General features: G+C 32.2%; 1 protein-coding gene across 2 annotated transcripts in view; it reads right to left on the bottom strand.

Moving 5' to 3' along the window:
* LOC148622321 (myosin-IIIb-like) overlaps positions 1–19,458 on the bottom strand; it is a 45,888-nt gene that overhangs the window by 12,530 nt on the left and 13,900 nt on the right. For both annotated transcript variants that reach the window (XM_088572140.1, XM_088572141.1), the window contains exons 7-20: positions 18,878–19,000; positions 18,461–18,569; positions 16,487–16,606; positions 12,876–12,976; positions 12,252–12,338; positions 11,641–11,706; positions 10,633–10,749; positions 8,539–8,650; positions 8,115–8,185; positions 5,745–5,801; positions 5,228–5,347; positions 4,783–4,868; positions 2,751–2,846; positions 905–996 (exon numbers count right to left, since the gene is read on the bottom strand). In XM_088572140.1, the coding sequence (XP_088428266.1) occupies positions 905–996; positions 2,751–2,846; positions 4,783–4,868; positions 5,228–5,347; positions 5,745–5,801; positions 8,115–8,185; positions 8,539–8,650; positions 10,633–10,749; positions 11,641–11,706; positions 12,252–12,338; positions 12,876–12,976; positions 16,487–16,606; positions 18,461–18,569; positions 18,878–19,000 (1,357 nt within the window). The remainder of the gene's footprint in view (positions 1–904; positions 997–2,750; positions 2,847–4,782; positions 4,869–5,227; positions 5,348–5,744; positions 5,802–8,114; positions 8,186–8,538; positions 8,651–10,632; positions 10,750–11,640; positions 11,707–12,251; positions 12,339–12,875; positions 12,977–16,486; positions 16,607–18,460; positions 18,570–18,877; positions 19,001–19,458) is intronic.

Below are 19,458 nucleotides of genomic sequence, written 5' to 3'. Positions count from 1 at the left end.
CATTTTAATGGAATGATTTTTTTTTAATTTAAAGCCAGGAAACCAACAATAAACTTCTAAAACAAAGGGCATGCTCAGACTTATATCATCACTACAGAAGCTTTATGGCCATCATTTCAATTTGATTGACAGTTTGATGAAATTTCTATCTTACAGATGAGAAAAGATATCTTCAGTAAGATCTTGCTTCTTACCAGTTTTACATACCATAAAATTTTACAACTGTGAGGTTTTACTTACTTGTAATATGATAAGTGCTGCTAGCAGAGCAGGACATGCTTGCCCTTTCAGAGCACCTGGTGTATGCTGTATTTTCAGTTTTTCTTGTATGCTGTATTTTCATTTTTTTCGTGTGTGCTGTATTTTCATTTTTTCTTGTATGCTGTATTAATCATTTTTTTCTTGTATGCTGTATTTTCATTTCTTTTCCTGTCATGCTGTATTTTCATCTTTTTCTTGTATGCTGTATTTTCATTGTTTTTTCTTGTTATGCTGTATTTTCATTTTTTTCTTGCGTGCTGTATTTTCAATTTTTCTTATATGCTATATTTTCAGTTTTTCTTGTGTGCTGTATTTTCAATTTTTCTTATATGCTGTATTTTCAGTTTTTCTTGTGTGCTGTATTTTCAGTTTTTCTTGTGTGCTGTATTTTCAATTTTTATATGTAATTGTATAAATTGATTTTATTTTTGTTTGCTGATATACCAAAGTTTTAAATTTAAATACACTTTTAAGAAATGTACATATGTTGACTCTATTCTACTTTATTTTATTTACCTACCAAATGTTTTGTTTTGTTTTTATCCATCAAAAATAGTATTAAAAACATAGGTGCAACAATCATAAACAACTGATATGTGTTATTTATTTTAATTTAAGCTCATTATTAAAGTAGTTGACTTACATCTCTGCAGATGAATGGCTGATTTCCCCATTAATTTGAAAATGTCTGCCAACTGTTCTAAATGATAGTACTTCAAAAATACTTTAGTCTTCCTGTAAAAATAAAGTGGTGTGTTGGTCCATCTGTTTGTCCCCTAACAGTTTCCAGATGATAACATGAGAACAGATTGATGGTTTATTTTTAATCTTTAAAGGTTGTTTAGTACCATAAAAACTGGAAGCCCTGTTTATCACAGGAGCCCCCACCTCACTTGTTAGTAGTGATTTTTTTATTTTATTAAGAAATCAAATGTGTCTGTAAGACACTAATGATGCCCCCACTCGCTAGCTTTGCCAAATTAAGAACATGTTTATTTTTGTATGAAGACATATTGTGCAGATTCAGAAATCCTTCCAAGGCTTGTGCTACTCATGGTCTGGGGATCAATTTGGGGATCAGAAATTCCTAAATATATGCATATCTACATATTGTATCCTGGCCACATAGTGTCATGAAATTCTGTTTGGTAGTGTCAGATTAGTTGCAATGAGAAAAAGGGGACCGATGGGCATATTAATGGACACATAAAAAATGTTAATACCCCCATAACAAATCCCTAACTTTGTTGCTTGGGATATATTTCTGACAAAAATAACAAAGTCTAACTATCACCCAGTTCCTTAATATTTCATGAAAATCAAGATCCTTTGGTCCTGCACACCTTCATCATGTGTAGAAATAACCTGTAAAATATTTTAGATGTAGTTCAAAAACTGTACGAGGAGATAGCCGGACAAGCCATATAGCCCTGTTTCTCAGTAAAATGACTAAGTGTAACTATCACCAATTTCCATAAAAATTTCACGAAAATCAAAATCCTTTGGCCCTGCACACCTTCATCATGTGTAGAAATAACCTGTAAAATATTTCAGATGTAGTTCAAAAAGTGCACAAGGAGATAGCTGGACAAGCCATGATCATGTGTAATCCAGATGGATGGACAGGGGTAAATTAATAATTAACTTTCAGCAAAATTCAAAATGTAGTTTACAAGTAATACCATTTTGGACATTTTGTAATCCCCCTTTTGCACTATTATATGGCAGGTTTGTTACTTAATTCCATTAGTGCCCTATCCATAATGAATTTTATGCTCCAATCAGAATCAATGAACCCAAGATTATATGTACTGTCAGACAAAAATACATATTCTGCAACTGTTCTATTTAAGGAACTAAATGCTTTGACTATGTATTTTTACTGACAGTATGTGACACTTTAGCTCTATCTTCTTTATTACTATTATACCTGCCAACATCCAAAAGTGCAGTGGGGGTGATGATCCAGCATTCAGAATTCAAATGTTGGGTCACTGCCCATGACATTTTTTTAAATGAAAGAAAAATTTTAGGCACCTATACTAGAACAGAAATTATCCATGAATAATATTTCAGGCTTAAATTGTAGTCGGTAAAAGCCATCTTAATCTGTTTTAGTACATGGACTATAGTCATAACATTCATAGTGTTTGTTCTGTTTTGCATTGAGAAGAGAGCAAACCACATCATCATTGTTAAGTTATGACTGTATTGGATGCTGAAAAGCCCCAGGTATAAGCCATGGAAGGACTTTCAATTAGCGACTCAATGCTAGATATTTGGTTATAACAGTAAATAAAATTGATATACAATAAAAGAAAACAACTGAGAAGAGCCTAATATATAAAATTTATTATTGTTTATAAAATCTAAATTATGCTTCACAGTACTGAATTCAAAGACAATTCAGTATGACATTGTGAAAAAAAAAAAAATTAATTGAACTCATAATTCATTACCCAAATCTGTAAATGACCGTAATAACCTACCCAACTTGCCACCCTGTTATTTTACTAGCTTTCAGAATTTTCACACAGTTCTCTTTAGTTCCTGGTAAGCTTGGTTTACACAATATAATCTTGTATCTAAATTAAAAAAAAGTGTAGGAATATAATTTGTTTTCATATTAGCATTACCATATAGCTGGTAGTTTTCATGGGAGACTAATTTTTGTGTATTTCAGCAATCTATCTAAAAATGCCATAACAAATTTTGCAAAAATATTTACTCTGTGCTATTGGCAGAGTGCACCACTAAGCATCCACTAAAGTTAGAAATGCAAAAATTTGTGTATACCTTTTGGTTGTCCAAAGAAATATATATTGGGCTGCAACAATACCAAGGGCCAAAACAGCTATTTAAGGCACAATACTGCTTGTTTTAGGATATGATATAGAGCTAATCCGACACAAAAACAAATCAAGAAAAAAATCACATTCTATGACAACTTTATTTGCCATTTATGTAAAAAAAAAAGAGAAAATATTACCATATGTGTAATACTGCTAGAATCTTAAATTTTTACACAAAAATCGTTCTACAAATATGAAAATGCAAAAAGTGTAAAAAGCTTTTGTTGTTTAATAATGAAAGCAAGCCACAAAAAATCCATATAAAGCTTGGCTGTACTGGGTATGTTTTTTCCATGTTGAGCTGGGCCTTGTTGGGCACATTTTTTCCTTATTAGTCCAGATTTCATGTACTGAGCCTGTTTGTCAGTATTAGTTCTGCTATTGATCATTATTGGCTCAACTCTTAAAGCATTAATTGGGCAATAGTATACAGTGCAATGTCTATTAAACAGTCACCTTTGGGCCTCTCAAGAAAGGTGACCTTCCAAAAGAGGTTTGGTCTAATACTAAAATTTTTGAAGTCCACAGTGAAAAACTGACTACATATGAATTTATGTATACATGTGTCTATTTTGTTTTCTTTCAGAGTGAATTGGTAGATATGCTCATGCATTTTGTTTAGCAAAAGAAAGTAATTGTTATAATTTGATTAATAAATAAATTACTGAACATGCATTACTATTTCTTCAACCCATGGCTCTGGCCCTATTTTCACCTTTGAACTTTTAATGGCATCATGGGGTTCGTCAAGAGTCAATATTTCCAACCTGACATAGAAATCTTGTCTCAAACAAATTAAATTTAATCTAATTACTTCTTACCTGTAAGTGTGTAGATTTTTTACACCTTTTACAAACGGGACCTTTAACCATAAATGCTGTTTGTTTTAATTAGTGAGATCAATTAGGCACGCTGATCAATAAATTGCTGACCCCCTTAGGTAACCTCATTAAAACTCAGTGTTCGTAGATTAATTTAATTAAGTTCAGAATGTTGACACAAATAAATGTCCATTATAAAAAACAATTGAGTATTTAAAACAATAAATGGGTTACCACTGTCTGTATTCGAGAGGTAGCCACTGAATGGAGTTAAAATATATTGGGAAAACTATGGGGGCAGGTTTGAAAGTGGTTATTTAACGAAGCCATAGCTGAGAGCAGAAATAAGTTAATAGGATGTGGATGCCCCCACCATCACTAATGAGCATGATTTGGATGTCACGCATTGCAAAAAGTCTTGCAATAAAATCAATCATACTGAAGCTTCAGATTATATTTATGGCTTCCCATAAATTTTCAATTGAAAAATCATTCCAATGAAGAGTTTGCAAGCTTTGAGTAATGAAAATTTATACAACCCTTAAAAAACAACAAAAACATTCAGGCAACTAGGAAGTTGATGTGTAAGCATGAGGTAAAGTTTCCACACAGTACAATCTATCAAGCTGAAACAACATAACTAATCAACCACTGAAAGGTTGATGATAATTTTGCATTAGTGCAACCAAATTTTATAAAATCCTTAAAAAGTGACAAAAAAGTTATAGCAAACAGGAAGTTACATGACAAAATTGAAAAGCTGAAATTTTACTGTATATAAACACAAAGAGCAGCAAAACTTTTAATGTATCTAATGTCTTAAGGCATAAAATGAGATATAAACCTACTTATCAACAAATTCGGGGAAAGTTGGCCGGACAGCAAATCCTTCTCTTCTTATTTTGGTTGTTTCTAACATTCCAGTGTATAAAAGCTGGTAAAGTATAAAAAGTTATTTCATTTATAAAATCATATTATTACATCATATGTGAACTTTTATTTCCTGTTCTTTCAAGATATCCACATTACTTTCCATGCTATTTATTGATTAATTATCACCTTTATTAATTAGCAAAAGGTAAACTACAATGTGTTGTTACTTTCAAAACACCATGACAGTATTTTCTACTTGATCTTTGTTAATACAAACAATTTTTTATCCAGTAGCTACTTATATCAAACACATTATGACAACATTTTTCTACTTGTTCCTTGTTAATAACTAAAAAATCAATTATCCAATACCTACAACTGGAACAAATAAAATAAGATTCAGAAACTAGAAGACTTTACCTGTTCTTTGATATAAACAGAATCAAATTTCCCAGGACTTTTCACATGATTTGGCTTTAAACATCTAACAAAGATTGGAGATGATGACATCATTTTCTCCATCAAAATCTGAAGGGATTTCTAAAAAATAATAAGAACATTGATACATTTGCATGCTTTTGATCAGAAATCAATGTTTTAGGAAATAGCATTTAGGTTACACAACTGTGGTCAATATCACAAATCTTAATGTTCAAAGAATGTTTTTATGTCCCACTGCACTTTTTTATTGTTATGCCACAAACTATGATCAATATCAGACAGACAACTTTTAATTGAATCAATAACTTAGTTACCGGTATATAGTGAATTTCTCTATGATTTAAAAAACTCCTGTACAAATCCAATAATCTTTACACAACAGTATAATTTCTATATAACTTCTGTTTTTTTGCCATTAATTACTTTTCAAACTTGTGTTTCCAGGAAATTTTTTAATATCTAACACCAAAAAATCAATAATCTGTGTAAAACATACCTTAAATTGACCACCAACTGTCTGTTTTCTTTTCCTTGCTCCATCCATTGAAGGTACCTGATAGAATAAATGGGCGTACATTATGTGTATATGCAAATACATCGTAATTGAGTAATTTTTTTTTTTAACTATTTCCAATCATAAATAAGTTTTTAATGCATTTCTAAGTTGTACGACTTAGACACCTGCACTATCCACAATATTTCTACATTCTTTGAAATGAACAGGTTCAACAGTGATTTCACTCATCTATCACCTTGTAATCAGTAAAAAAAAGAAACAATAATGGCTTTGTTAGTGACTATAACTCCTAACAAGTATAAGCTTGTCAAAAAAGCATTCTCACCAATATAATTTCTATATTTTGAATTCAGGATTTGTTTTTGCTTGAAGTTTGTGTTGTAGGTCCTTTGAGATTTACAAAATCATATATAACACTATTGAAGGAGTTGACAATCTACTTAAATAGTCCATGAAACCAAGTTTACATTGTTGGGTAATAGATTTGGCTTTCACAATTTAAGCCACTGGTCGAACAAAGGCCATTAAAATGGCAGAAAAGAATGTGATCACACTTTCACAAAGTCGTTATCACATGATGCCATTTTGCACCTCTTATATTGTATTTCCATCTGAATGACTTTTGTGGGGTTTCTTGATGTAATACAGTGACTATATGTCATTGGTTGATAAGAGTAGGTCAATCTTCTATTCCCCATCTCCTCTGAAACCCCTGAATAGAATTAATGAAACTTTCACAATTTTTTAGCACATAATACCATAACACACCTCTTATTTTAGTTTCTGGGAAGTGGAAGAGGAAAGCATAATTTGCTCACAGTTTTACGAGTATAACTAGTTTTTTTATTAGATTAAGACTATCCCATGAAGACAGTTTATATTGATATATTTATTGGTTTACATTTTGTTCATTTGTATGGCAAGTAGCTCATTCATGATGAGAATGGTTCACTCAAAGTGAGCACGCTACCCTGAGATCATCAAGGCATTTCTTCTTTAATGAGGGAAAGCAAGGGATATTCATATAGCAGTACTACCAGCGTTCACACAGTACAACCATTACAGGTTAAGTGTTCCCACAGTACTACCATTATAGGTTAAGCGTTCACACAGTACTACCATTATAGGTTAAGTGTTCACACAGTACTACAATTATAGGTTAAGTGTTCCCACAGTACTACCATTATAGGTTAAGCGTTCCCACAGTACTACCATTATAGGTTAAGCGTTCACACAGTACTACCATTATAGGTTAAGTGTTCACACAGTACTACAATTACAGGTTAAGCATTCACACAGTACTACCATTATAAGTTAAGCGTTCCCACAGTACTACCATTATAGGTTAAGCGTTCACACAGTACTACCATTATAGGTTAAGTGTTCACACAGTACTACCATTATAAGTTAAGTGTTCACACAGTACTACCATTATAGGTTAAGCGTTCACACAGTACTACCATTATAAGTTAAGCGTTCACACAGTACTACCATTATAGGTTAAGTGTTCACACAGTACTACAATTATAGGTTAAGTGTTCACACTAATCCTGTATCAATTGCAACCCCTTCAAATTAATAAAAATAATAGTTTCAGGACCATTATTCACCATGCATTATTCTGCTATGCACATTTGACTGATAGTTTTTGAGTAAGAATACAGGTTAGAACCACCCAATTACCATTTCTGTAATTTTCTAGCTGCTATCTTTAGCTGACGCTCCTAACTGAGGACAAAACAGATGAGAGGAAAAGGCTATTTGTTGCCACTTTGTATTAAGAAAATCATGAAAAGACAGGGAAATCCAGAATATCACATGACAAGTAAAATATCATTCATTTTTATCAGTTGTCTTCTAATGCTGCAAAATATGTCAATCAAATCCACTTAGATTTCATTATCAAGACAGTATAGGGTCAGTGTGAGCAGGTGATGGCATCACAGATTGACGTGACAATATGATTGTTTAGAAGTCCAAGGTCAGCAACTAGTTAATAGACAAGTAACCACATTTATGATTGATTGAATATACATCAAGTCATTACGTTTTAACTGCTCTGATATAGCTAAGTGCGGAATTTTAAAGTGTAGTGAATGATAAATAATAATGCTCACTGACCTTGATTGGTGAGCAATGAAAGAAAGGACATCACAGGTTTTTTTTACTATTATGAAGAAGATGAATTATAGGCAGTTTTTACAGTGCCAAGATATTACTGAAATGTACTAAATTGTCCTGTTTTGGTCATGTGAAGTCCAGTCATATTTTAGGTCACAAAACTAGCAAACGGTGTACCACGGATATCCTGTACATCTATCATACCAGCCAGCATGCTAGTATACTTACCTTACTTCTCCTGGTATGTCTTGTTGATTTTCTGGATTGTAAAGCCAAGGTACCAGTCCTAGTAATCTGAGCTATCAAATTACGAAAAAATCATTAATATTTGTAGCTATCCTTCATTATTACAGTCACCTTTAAATACAATGCACACAAAATATGCACAAATTAATCACAATACAAGCCTAACCTAATAAAAAAACTACTTTAGTTTAAAACAACAACCAAATAAATGATAAACCTGATAAATATGTCTTTGAAACAAGTCTCATAAGTAAAAATAGATACAGAATCTAAGAAACACAATATAATTTTGAAACCTTTCAAAATTTTTTTTAGTGCTACATTTCTTTGCATTTTCATGACAGTTCTTTAAAAGATTTTTTATATTACATAAATTCCAAGAAACAAGTCATTTGTCACCACTGACCTCTAAATATAAGTCTAGCAAGGTCGTTACTGCTACCCTGTAACATTTCCTGTAGTCCTGCTGGTAGTGTGTCTCGGTTCTTCTCCAACCATCCTGATGAGTCATAAGTTACCTATAGAGTATAAAAATACTATATTTAAGCGTATACTTTCTATAATAAATCAGGTGTAACATTAGGTGTAACATCAGGTGTAAATCAACACCCACTATTACCTTCGGTGTTGCCTTGAGTACTTCTGTAAACCATGAAATAAACCAACAAGATCCGTGATACGAAAATTAAACTGTCGTGAATATTTTTTTCAAAGAACATTATAATACAATTTGATGAACGATTGCAAATTTCAAACTGTGCAGAAACCATGAAAAAAAGATGGCACCAAAACTTCCAGTTTACAGTAATAGGTTCTTTGGGATAATACTTATTCCCTCATGACCATTTAACTAATGTTTTATATAAGGAATAACTGAATGGATGAACAGAAGTCAGAGGTCAAGTACTAAGGTATTATGACTTTTAAGTATCAGTTCATTTCAACCTGTGCCTGAACTGATCCATACAACTACCATCTGCCCACATTCATCAATTACAACTACCATCTGCCCACATTCATCAATCATTTACTGATAAGTAAATTAAAGAACCTTAGTGAGCGTGCTCACATACCCCATGCGTCACCATGTTGGATACTAAAGTGAATTTTTTTCGTAAGAGAAATACATGTAGAATGACCCCAATAAAAAAAAGGACTAAGAGTGTTTTTCAGGCTTTAGACCTTTATCTTCTAACTAACTTCTGTACTCAGAATGGTAGTTTCAAACTCCAGACTGTGATTTCTTTGATTTTTGGTTAATCCAAAGTAAATATCATTGTAGCGGAACAAAACGTACACTTGACCTATAACTTATCATGGTGAATTTATATACCAAAATTCATGTCATAATCTCCAAGCGTTTAGAAAAAAAAAGTCAGAAAAACGGTTATTTCCGTGAATTTAGCTAAGTTCAAGGCCCATAATTTTGGTAAAAATCATTGGAGCAGAACCAACAACAGCCTTGTCCTGTAACTTGTGGTGAACTTATATATAAAAAATCATGTCAATATCTGCAAGCGTTTAGAAAAAATGTCCGGAAAACTGTTATTTCTGTGAATTTTGTTAAGTTCAAGGCCTATAATTTCGGTAAAAATCATCGGAGCGACAAAAAAGTTACACTTGACCTGTCACTTATCATGGTGAACTTATATATAAAAAATCATGTCAATATCTGCAAGCGTTTAGAAAAAATGTCCGGAAAACTGTTATTTCTATGAATTTTGTTAAGTTCAAGGCCTATAATTTCAGTAAAAATCATCAGAGCGACAAAAAAGTTACACTTGACCTGTCACTTATCATGGTGAACTTATATACCAAAAATCATGTCATAATCTGCAAGCGTTTAGAAAAAATGTCCGGAAAACTGTTATTTCTGTTAATTTTGTTAAGTTCAAGGCCTATAATTTTGGTAAAAATCATCCGAGAGGAAAAAAAGTTACACTTGACCTGTCACTTATCATGGTGAACTTGTATATCAAAAATCATGTCAATATCTGCAAGCATTTAGAAAAAAGTCCAGAAAACTGAAGGTGGACTGATGGACAGTGCGACGGACGAACTGATGGATGGGTCAAAAACATTATACCTCCACAACTTTGTTGCATGGGGTATAATAATCCATTTAACCAGGGAAAGCTTGCTTTTTAAATCATATGACTTCTAATCCATTTATAGATTTTCATGGAATTATTTCTTTCATTTTTCAATTTGACACAAATGTACAGAAATCAGATTTCACATCATTCTATTATTTCCCTTTGTAAATAATATATAATATATTAAAATCAAAATTAGAATGACTCCAAATTTAATTTGTTCCAATATAAAGTTAAAATTTCTACGATTGCTTCTTTTGTAACTTTATATAGCAAAATTGTGATCACATTGGTAACATGTCATAAGTTAGTGATCTGTCTGCAAGCAGTCCGTAATCGGTCAATGATGCATGTATGGGATATGGGACTGTAACATGATAAGGAGACAGTGGTATCCTATTTACCTTTCCAGCATAGTGATGAATGGTGAACTTGATAGAGTTTGTCTGCTGAGATTTACCATAGTAACTGCTACCACCAAAATGTTTGTTCAGTTTACCAACAAATGTAGCATCTGTTGCCTAGAAACAAAATTAATAATAAGGATGAATTAATTTTAAAAAAAAGATTCTAATAACTAGTTGACCTGATATGTAATCTTATTTAGGTTTGCAAAAAAGACCATCTTTTTGCTAAAAGATAAAAGTCCAGCAAAGAATAAGGAAAAGAAAAAAATTCCTCCATATCCAATTTCTAATTTCCAGTCATGCAGGGGGCCAAAAATGGGCCTTACCCTCCAATGTCCGTTAAAAATATACAACAATGTAAAACTGATCTTGTGGAAGACACACATATATGGAGCAGGTATCAAAATTGTTTTTAAATAAACGGTTGGACAATAAAATGTAGAATACTCTTTAATTTTTAGAGTTGGTTTACATAAAAGCTATTTGTTAGAATTGATCAAGCTGGAATTGACAGGCAACTAATCATTTACAAGCCTTTTTAGAAACAAAGTAAACTGCTTTTTTGCACTTAACAATGAAGAGTCACAACTCATTTATTATGACTACATATATCAACAATGTAACAGTTACTAATCTGGGATATACATGTGCAAACTTGAATGAACTAACCATATGCAAATTAAGAAATAAATCACAGAAACTAATCCATATTATCATTGTTTTACCATGGGCAGGCCATTTAATTATGTCACTTTATTTTGTCCAGAGCAATAACAAAGATTAAATAACATTGGTATTATATTACATAACAAAAAGTACCGATATTTGACACTGAGCTTAATTTACAAACATTGAGCTTACCAGTACATCATAGTAAATTACAAACAACTAACGCTTGTCTGTTTCCTAATTTGTTTTTTCAATAAATGTATTATTTTAGATTTACTTGTCCCCATTATTATCAATACACAATCTATGCTAAGTTAAATGTAATACAACAACTACCTTTGGGAACTGTGATTCTTCATCTAAAAGGGACAATATACCAATTGGTTTCATAAGGAACAAATCCTGTAAAGAAAACAGTAAGAATAATATATCCAATCTGATAAAATTGCATCATACAACAATATTGAAATGATACAACTATTGGTCATCCTTATATATATAGGCTGTTGATAAAACAAAATGAAAAGAACTAATGTTGAATCTCAGAGGATTTAGGGTAGTACACAAATTAATGAGAGATCGATATATAAGCAAAATAATGACAGATTGAATTAAATCCATTAAAGTAAAGTAGTAATCAATGAAATCAAGATTTGAGCAGAAATCAAAACAATACAATAAAAGGATCAAGACTAAAACAGGGAAAACACACAAGAAGGAAAACACAATCGTTACTTTATATTAATTAAAGGCTGATCTGCTGTTTTCTTAGATTTCTTAAAAAAAATGATCAAGAAGTTTATAAAGTAATATTAAACCTTCTCATTGCCTATTCTTAATTCCCCAAAAAGATTTTTGTATTTCAGGAAGGTTACAAACAACTTTCTTATTTCTCTGAGCATATTATCACTTGTCCAATGATATGTACATTGTAAAAAAGACCATACCAATAATGGCTGATTATCAACAAACTTGATCTCCTTCCAGTCAATTCCTTCCCTGATATATTCCTCTTGTTCCAATCTGAATACATGCTGTAAAAGTCAATGGTCATTCATCAATGACTTAATGATTGTTTTTCAATGCCATTTTGGCGACCTGGCCATATGCAAAGAAATGTAATCAAAAACTATTCCCTCACCTTTAACATAACTTATCATTTGTCTACTCAAAGCTTGGGAACAAACATTCTCTAAAAATAACCTAATACTTTCTAGACATGCCTTAAATGTTTATCAAATAAGCCTTAATGATATATTTCTGGCAAGATATTGTAAATATCAACCAAACCCCCCCCCCCCCCAAAAAAAAAAAAAAAAAACAACAAAAAACACCAAATCATAAAAAATAGGACATCCTTAAACATCAAAATCCAAGTACATATGTATTAAACATGAAACAGAGACAATCTACATATGAAATCCAGTGACCAGAATAAAAAAAATATATCTATAAACTGATAGAATACAAAATATCACACAAAACACTTAAGCACTTGTAATATGAACTTCTCCAAAAAAATCAGGAGCAACATTTGGCGCTTTAAAAAGTGTCCTGCGCAGAATATTTACCTGGTTGAAGAAAAACTGCAGTTGTTCATTAGCAAGATTTATGCATGCCTGTTCGAAGCTATTTTTCTCAAAATTTTCAAAACCAAAAATGTCTAATATACCTAAAAACAAAAGTAAACTAAGCATTGTAAACAAATAAAGTTATACAAAAAAGCACAGAAACATAGAAAAGTGTCTCCATTAAAAAAAATCTTGGATTCTCCTAAAACTATCTAAAATTTCCAAGATTTGCTAACATATATATATAGCTGTGATGTAGTTTGGCTTGTTGTTATACAATGTATCAAATAAGGAATACATCGTAAACATACACAAAAATGTGGGTAAGTGTTGTACCAATGTAAACCAGCATAAATTCCTGTCAATTGAATATGTGAGAATTAATTGACATAGCATCAAAATTTATGCATTTGTGCAGTAGAATGTGTTATTCATTTTAAATTTAAGAATAATATCTATTTATGAAACAAACACTAAAAATGGAAAAATCTTTTTATAAACTTGAAACATTTGATATGGAAAATCCTTAAACCTTCAATTGATCAATTATATAAATATCACCCAATACCATTCAGTGTATGGACCATTCAGTGTATGGAATAAACTATAAATATCCCCCAATACCATTCAGTGTATGGAATAAACTATAAATATCCCCCAATACCATTCAATGTATGGACCATTCAGTGTATGGACCATTCAGTGTATAGACCATTCAGTGTATGGACCATTCAGTGTATGGAATAAACAATGGATCACTATATAACACTCCTCAAGTAGAGTACAAAGTTACAAAGAAATCCTCAGTTAGGTGAAGATGACCATCTTTTTTTCTGCAGTGGCCAAAAGTAAAATCAAGGTGACTAATTGACTTTAAGCTCAATACTCTCAATTCAGAAATTTTATAAAGATAAATCAACTAATACTGAAGTTTTTGAATGAAAACCAAGAGTCTACAGATGATGAGGACAAAAACCTAGAGTCTACAGATGATGAGGACAAAAACCTAGAGTCTACAGATGATGAGGACAAAAACCAAGTTTCTACAGATGATGAGGACAAAAACCTAGAGTCTACAGATGATGAGGACAAAAACCTAGTGTCTACAGATGATGAGGACAAAAACCTAGTGTCTACAGATGATGAGGACAAAAACCTAGTGTCTACAGATGATGAGGACAAAAGCCTAGTGTCTACAGATGATGAGGACAAAAGCCTAGTGTCTACAGATGATGAGGACAAAAGCCTAGTGTCTACAGATGATGAGAATGAAAACCTAGTGTCTACAGATGATGAGGACAAAAACCTAGTGTCTACAGATGATGAGGACAAAAACCTAGTGTCTACAGATGATGAGGACAAAAACCTAGTGTCTACAGATGATGAGGACAAAAACCTAGTGTCTACAGATGATGAGGACAAAAGCCTAGTGTCTACAGATGATGAGAATGAAAACCTAGTGTCTACAGATGATGAGGACAAAAGCCTAGTGTCTACAGATGATGAGAATGAAAACCTAGTGTCTACAGATGATGAGGACAAAAACCTAGTGTCTACAGATGATGAGGACAAAAGCCTAGTGTCTACAGATGATGAGGACGAAAACTTAGTGTCTACAGATGATGAGAATGAAAACCTAGTGTCTACAGATGATGAGGACGAAAACCTAGAGTCTACAGATGATGAGAATGAAAACCTTGTGTCTACAAATGATGAGGACAACAGCAACATACCATTGTAAGACCACAAAATTTTATGGGAACTTGTCAATAATAGTTATAAATCAATCCATTTCATCATGTTCATTTTGTACATGTGACCTCATCTTCATTGAATTAAGCTTTTACATTAACCATTATCAGAAGGTTGACGAAAAACAGAAAACGAAGTACAAATTGATAGACTGAAAATTTACATTGATAGAAGAATTGCAGAGAAAACATAGCATCTAACACTGTTATGAGTGGATTTTTTTTCTCTTAAATTACATTAATGTTTTATAAGCCTAAGCCATAGGAGAATGGGAGAAATCCAAAAACCCACAAGTCATAACAAAATACTCTGATTCTCTGATTTCATAATGCTAAGTAAATCTTATAATTTGGGATCCACAGGATCAACATGTCAACAACTTCAATTTTTAAACGAGTGACTCTCAGTCATTTGTTCTGGTAAAAGTACTTATGATGCGCTACCAAAAGTACAGGAAGATTTAAATGAATTACAAAATTGGTGTAGTATAAATGAAATGTTTATCAATTGTAGTAAAACAAAATGTATGGTTATTGGGACTAAACAAAAGATTTTATTAAAAAAATAGTGCCCCTGATAAAATCTGAAATACTGAAGAACTCAGCATGTGAAAAAATATAAGGAGTCCAAATTGATCAGACACTGAGCTGGTCAAAACAAGTAAGCTTTGTATGCCCAAAAATTTCAAGCAGACTTTATCTTCTGTCATAAAAAGTATCTACACTTAGAAACAAGTAAACTGTTTTAATCAGGATATATTTTCCCATTAATTGACTATTATAGTTCCATTTGGGGCAATTATACAAAAGAAAATTTACATTGTTTACTTAGACTACAAAAGAGGGCAGCTAGGCATACACTTGATGCAGAATTCTGTGCCCCAACAAATCCCCACTTTAATTCTTTAGGTTGGCTAATTGTTGAGAATAGAATTATATATCACAAGTGCCTATTGATATTCAAATGTTTTAATTATTTAGCTCCATCTTTACATTTCACAGATACAATAAAATTTGTTTCTGAAGTAAATCCATACCATTCAAGAAGTGCCACAAACAATGCTCTTTTTATTCCTAAACCTAAGACAGAACTATTCAGTCATACTTTTGTTTACTCTGGGCCATGCCACTGGAATACCCTCCCACATGAAATATGAAGTGCAGAATGAATGAGTCTTTTTAAGCAGAAATTAAAAATCTTCCTTATGGAACAACAGGCAAAGAATAATTCAACTGTATTTACATGTACTATATATAGATATTAAAAGATAACTTTGCATGAATTCATGTATTACTTACTTGTACTCAATTTGTGACATTGAAATTAACCTATGTATTTTTGTTTTTGTAAGAGGACCTCAGGGAAGTTATAAACTAACTGTATTACTCTCTTGAAATAAAATATTATTATTATTATTATTATTATTTTTATTATCATTATTAATTTCTGATGACTTCATAATTAATTTCAAACACCAAAGACCAAAAATGGTCATTAGTAAAATGGTTATAAATAGATTTGGTGACAATAAGAGAAAGCAATGTAAAACACACAACATGAAAAAGTAATAGAGTTGTGATGGAAAATGAATGAATCAATTTAGTAAGTTGACAAGTTACCATAGACAGTTTCATGTCTGTTACACTGCTTAAAATAATTAAATGACATATAAAAAATAAGGGGTCTTTCATCTGTCAAAATATAGAATGTTTATAAATGTCTCACCATCAATGTATACATGTATATAGATTATAATAAAACCCAAATATATTAATGCTGTTTTTGGAAAAAAAAATATGAGATGATTGGATACTTGTATACCACTAAAAAACATACTCCATTTTACAGGTTCATCTTACCAATTTCTCTCCTATCTCCTTCCTCAGAAAACTCTCTAGGTGCTAACAGTTGATTTACTTTGTTGACAATCCAACCAAACAATCTTCCATAAATAGCCTTAGAGATGGCATCTCTTGCATCTGTAGTTATCAAAATATATCTTGGTAATAAAGCCTTACATTATTTCTAGAGTAAAGCAATTACTATGGTATTATACCTTAACTTGTATAACTCAGAACTTGATACCATTAAAACTGATATCTAACAAACATGCCCAATTTAAAAACTTACTCTTGATAAAAATACTAGGAAATCCAACAATGACTTGTAACTATGACCTTGATAATTGTGCCATTTTTTTCAGGAATCAAATTAGGTCAAATTCCATTAAAGGATGTCTGTTATACTTCTTTATAATTAACAAGGATGTAATGTAAATGTTGGATGGATGTCATGTTACATATCACCACAACTTAGTTCAGCAATGTAATTCATATAATCCTACATTAATTGCCCTCCTGTAAGTAATCTTACAGTAACTGCCATGTAGTGAAATGTACTGGTAATCTTGCATTGATTGCCCTGTTGTGGAATGTTATTTTATGAGTATTCCCTGCTGTGAAATGTAATCTTACAATTACTGCCTTATAGAGGAATGTAATCTCACTTGTTTGCAATGTTTTTGAATGTAATTTAACAATTACTAGTATTGCCCTGCCACAAAATGTAATCTTACAGTTATTGCCCAGTTGTGGAATGTAATCTTACAGTTATTGACTAATTGCAGAATGAAATCTTACAGTTATTGCCCAGTTGTGGAATGTAACCTTACAGTTATTGCCTGTTGTGGAATGTAACTTTACAGTTTTGCCCTGTTGTGAAATGTAATCTTACAGTTATTGACTAATTGCAGAATGAAATCTTACAGTTATTGCCCAGTTGTGGAATGTAACCTTACAGTTATTGCCTGTTGTGGAATGTAACTTTACAGTATCGCCCTGTTGTGAAATGTAATCTTACAGTTATTGACTAGTTGCAGAATGAAATCTTACAGTCGTTGTCCAGTTGTGGAATGTAACCTTACGGTTATTGCCTGTTGTGGAATGTAACTTTACAGTTTTGCCCTGTTGTGAAATGTAATCTTACAGTTATTGCCCAGTTGTGGAATGCAATCTTAAAGTTATTGCCCTGTGGTGGAATGAAATCTTACAGTTATTGCCCTGTTGTGGAATGTAACCTTATATATATTGCTCTGTTGTGGAATGTAACCTTACAGTTATTGCCCTGTTGTGGAATGAAATCTTAAAGTTATTTCCCTGTTGTGGAATGTAACCTTACAGTCATTGCCCTGTTGGGGAATGTAATCTTACAGTTATTGCCTAGTTGTGGAATGAAATCTTACAGTTATTGCCAAGTTGAGGAATGTAACCTTACAGTTATTGCCCTGTTGTGGAATGTAATTTTACAGTTATTACCTAGTTGTGGAATGATATCTTATATTATTGCCCTGTTGTGGAATGTAACATTATAATTATTGTACTATAAACTAAGGGCAGTTTTTGTGAGCATAGGCATAAGTGTATGTTTATATTTTAATACTTTTTAAAAGACCTACATGTTTCAATGTAAATATAGATTATCCATCAGTAATGAGTGGTTTAAATTATTTCTCCACTCCAGTATATATTAAGATTATCAACATGCAAGCTTTAATGAGCACGTTAAAATGAAAAAGAAACAGATATGGTGAAACACCACAAATTCACCATTTATAACCATTATAAAAAATAGTACCAGTTAATTATCTTTATTATACCATTGAAAGTTACAAAAAATTAAATCAAGAATAGGCTGAAGGAGAATCGGTTCCTCCCGTGAAATCTGTAATACGGTGGGAAACTCTCGCAGATATCAAATCATCACTCTAAATCATCACTTGGTGGTTGAAAAGGCATATGCAGAATTAGAGAGGGAGAAAGTGAAATAGTGCTAACCTGCTGCTTGTTGTTGACTATAATTCCTTTTGACCTGCTCTCCTCTTGTGTAAGTAACCATAGAGGTTAATGTTCCCTCTACTTCCTCTGTAGGTAGTCCAAGTAGTGTCTGGCAAATAATGTAACTAATGTCATAATTATTCCAAACTGAGCTAGTTTTTAGATTGTATTGTTTCTACAGTGACTGCTCTGATTTTTTCTTATACAAAGGCCATAACATTGACATTAAAATTGAAAGTAGAACATTTGTGGAAATAAATATATACACCTTCATTAATTTTCTTTTTTAAATTTTCATTAAAAGTTTAGTTAAAAAGGAAAAAAACAAATGCATGATGCACAGTGGGAAGTAACAACACAAAATAATTGAATTTATAATATTCCTTTTACGGAAAAATACTAAAAAAAAAATCTTACAGAAGCTACTTCGATAAAGGTGTTATCATCTTCTACATATGAAGCATCATCATCATCCATACCAAACATAACATTACCAAGGTTCAGTACAGCTGCTATCATGTTAAACATGTTCTCTTGTTCCTAAAATATTACAGTATTTGGTTTAAACATTTATTCAGATGAGAAAAAAACAAGTACAAAGTATTTCAGAACATAACTACAAAACATAACAGGAAGGATCTGGAAACAAGCGTCACCGCTTTTACAAGTCCATCTCCAGAAACAGCATTTATTTTGGTCATGTTTATCAACAGTACCCATGGTAATAGGCATATTCATAAATACAAAACCATGTACCACATTAGTCTTGTGCTTGCTGACCTCCAGTGCGTCCTAAGATTGATCATGCTGACCTCCAGTGCGTCCTGAGATTGATCATGCTGACCTCCAGTGCGTCCTGAGATTGATCATGCTGACCTCCAATGCAGGAGGTCCTGAGATTGATCATGCTGACCTCCAGTGCAGGAGGTCCTGAGATTGATCATGCTGACCTCCAGTGCGTCCTGAGATTGATCATGCTGACCTCCAGTGCGTCCTGA

This window comes from Perna viridis, chromosome 3, assembly GCF_037379345.1.
Source record: "Perna viridis isolate PV_CMFRI_1.1 ecotype Kerala chromosome 3, ASM3737934v1, whole genome shotgun sequence".
NCBI lineage: Eukaryota > Metazoa > Mollusca > Bivalvia > Mytilida > Mytilidae > Perna > Perna viridis.
This window is presented reverse-complemented; position numbering and strand designations above follow the sequence as displayed.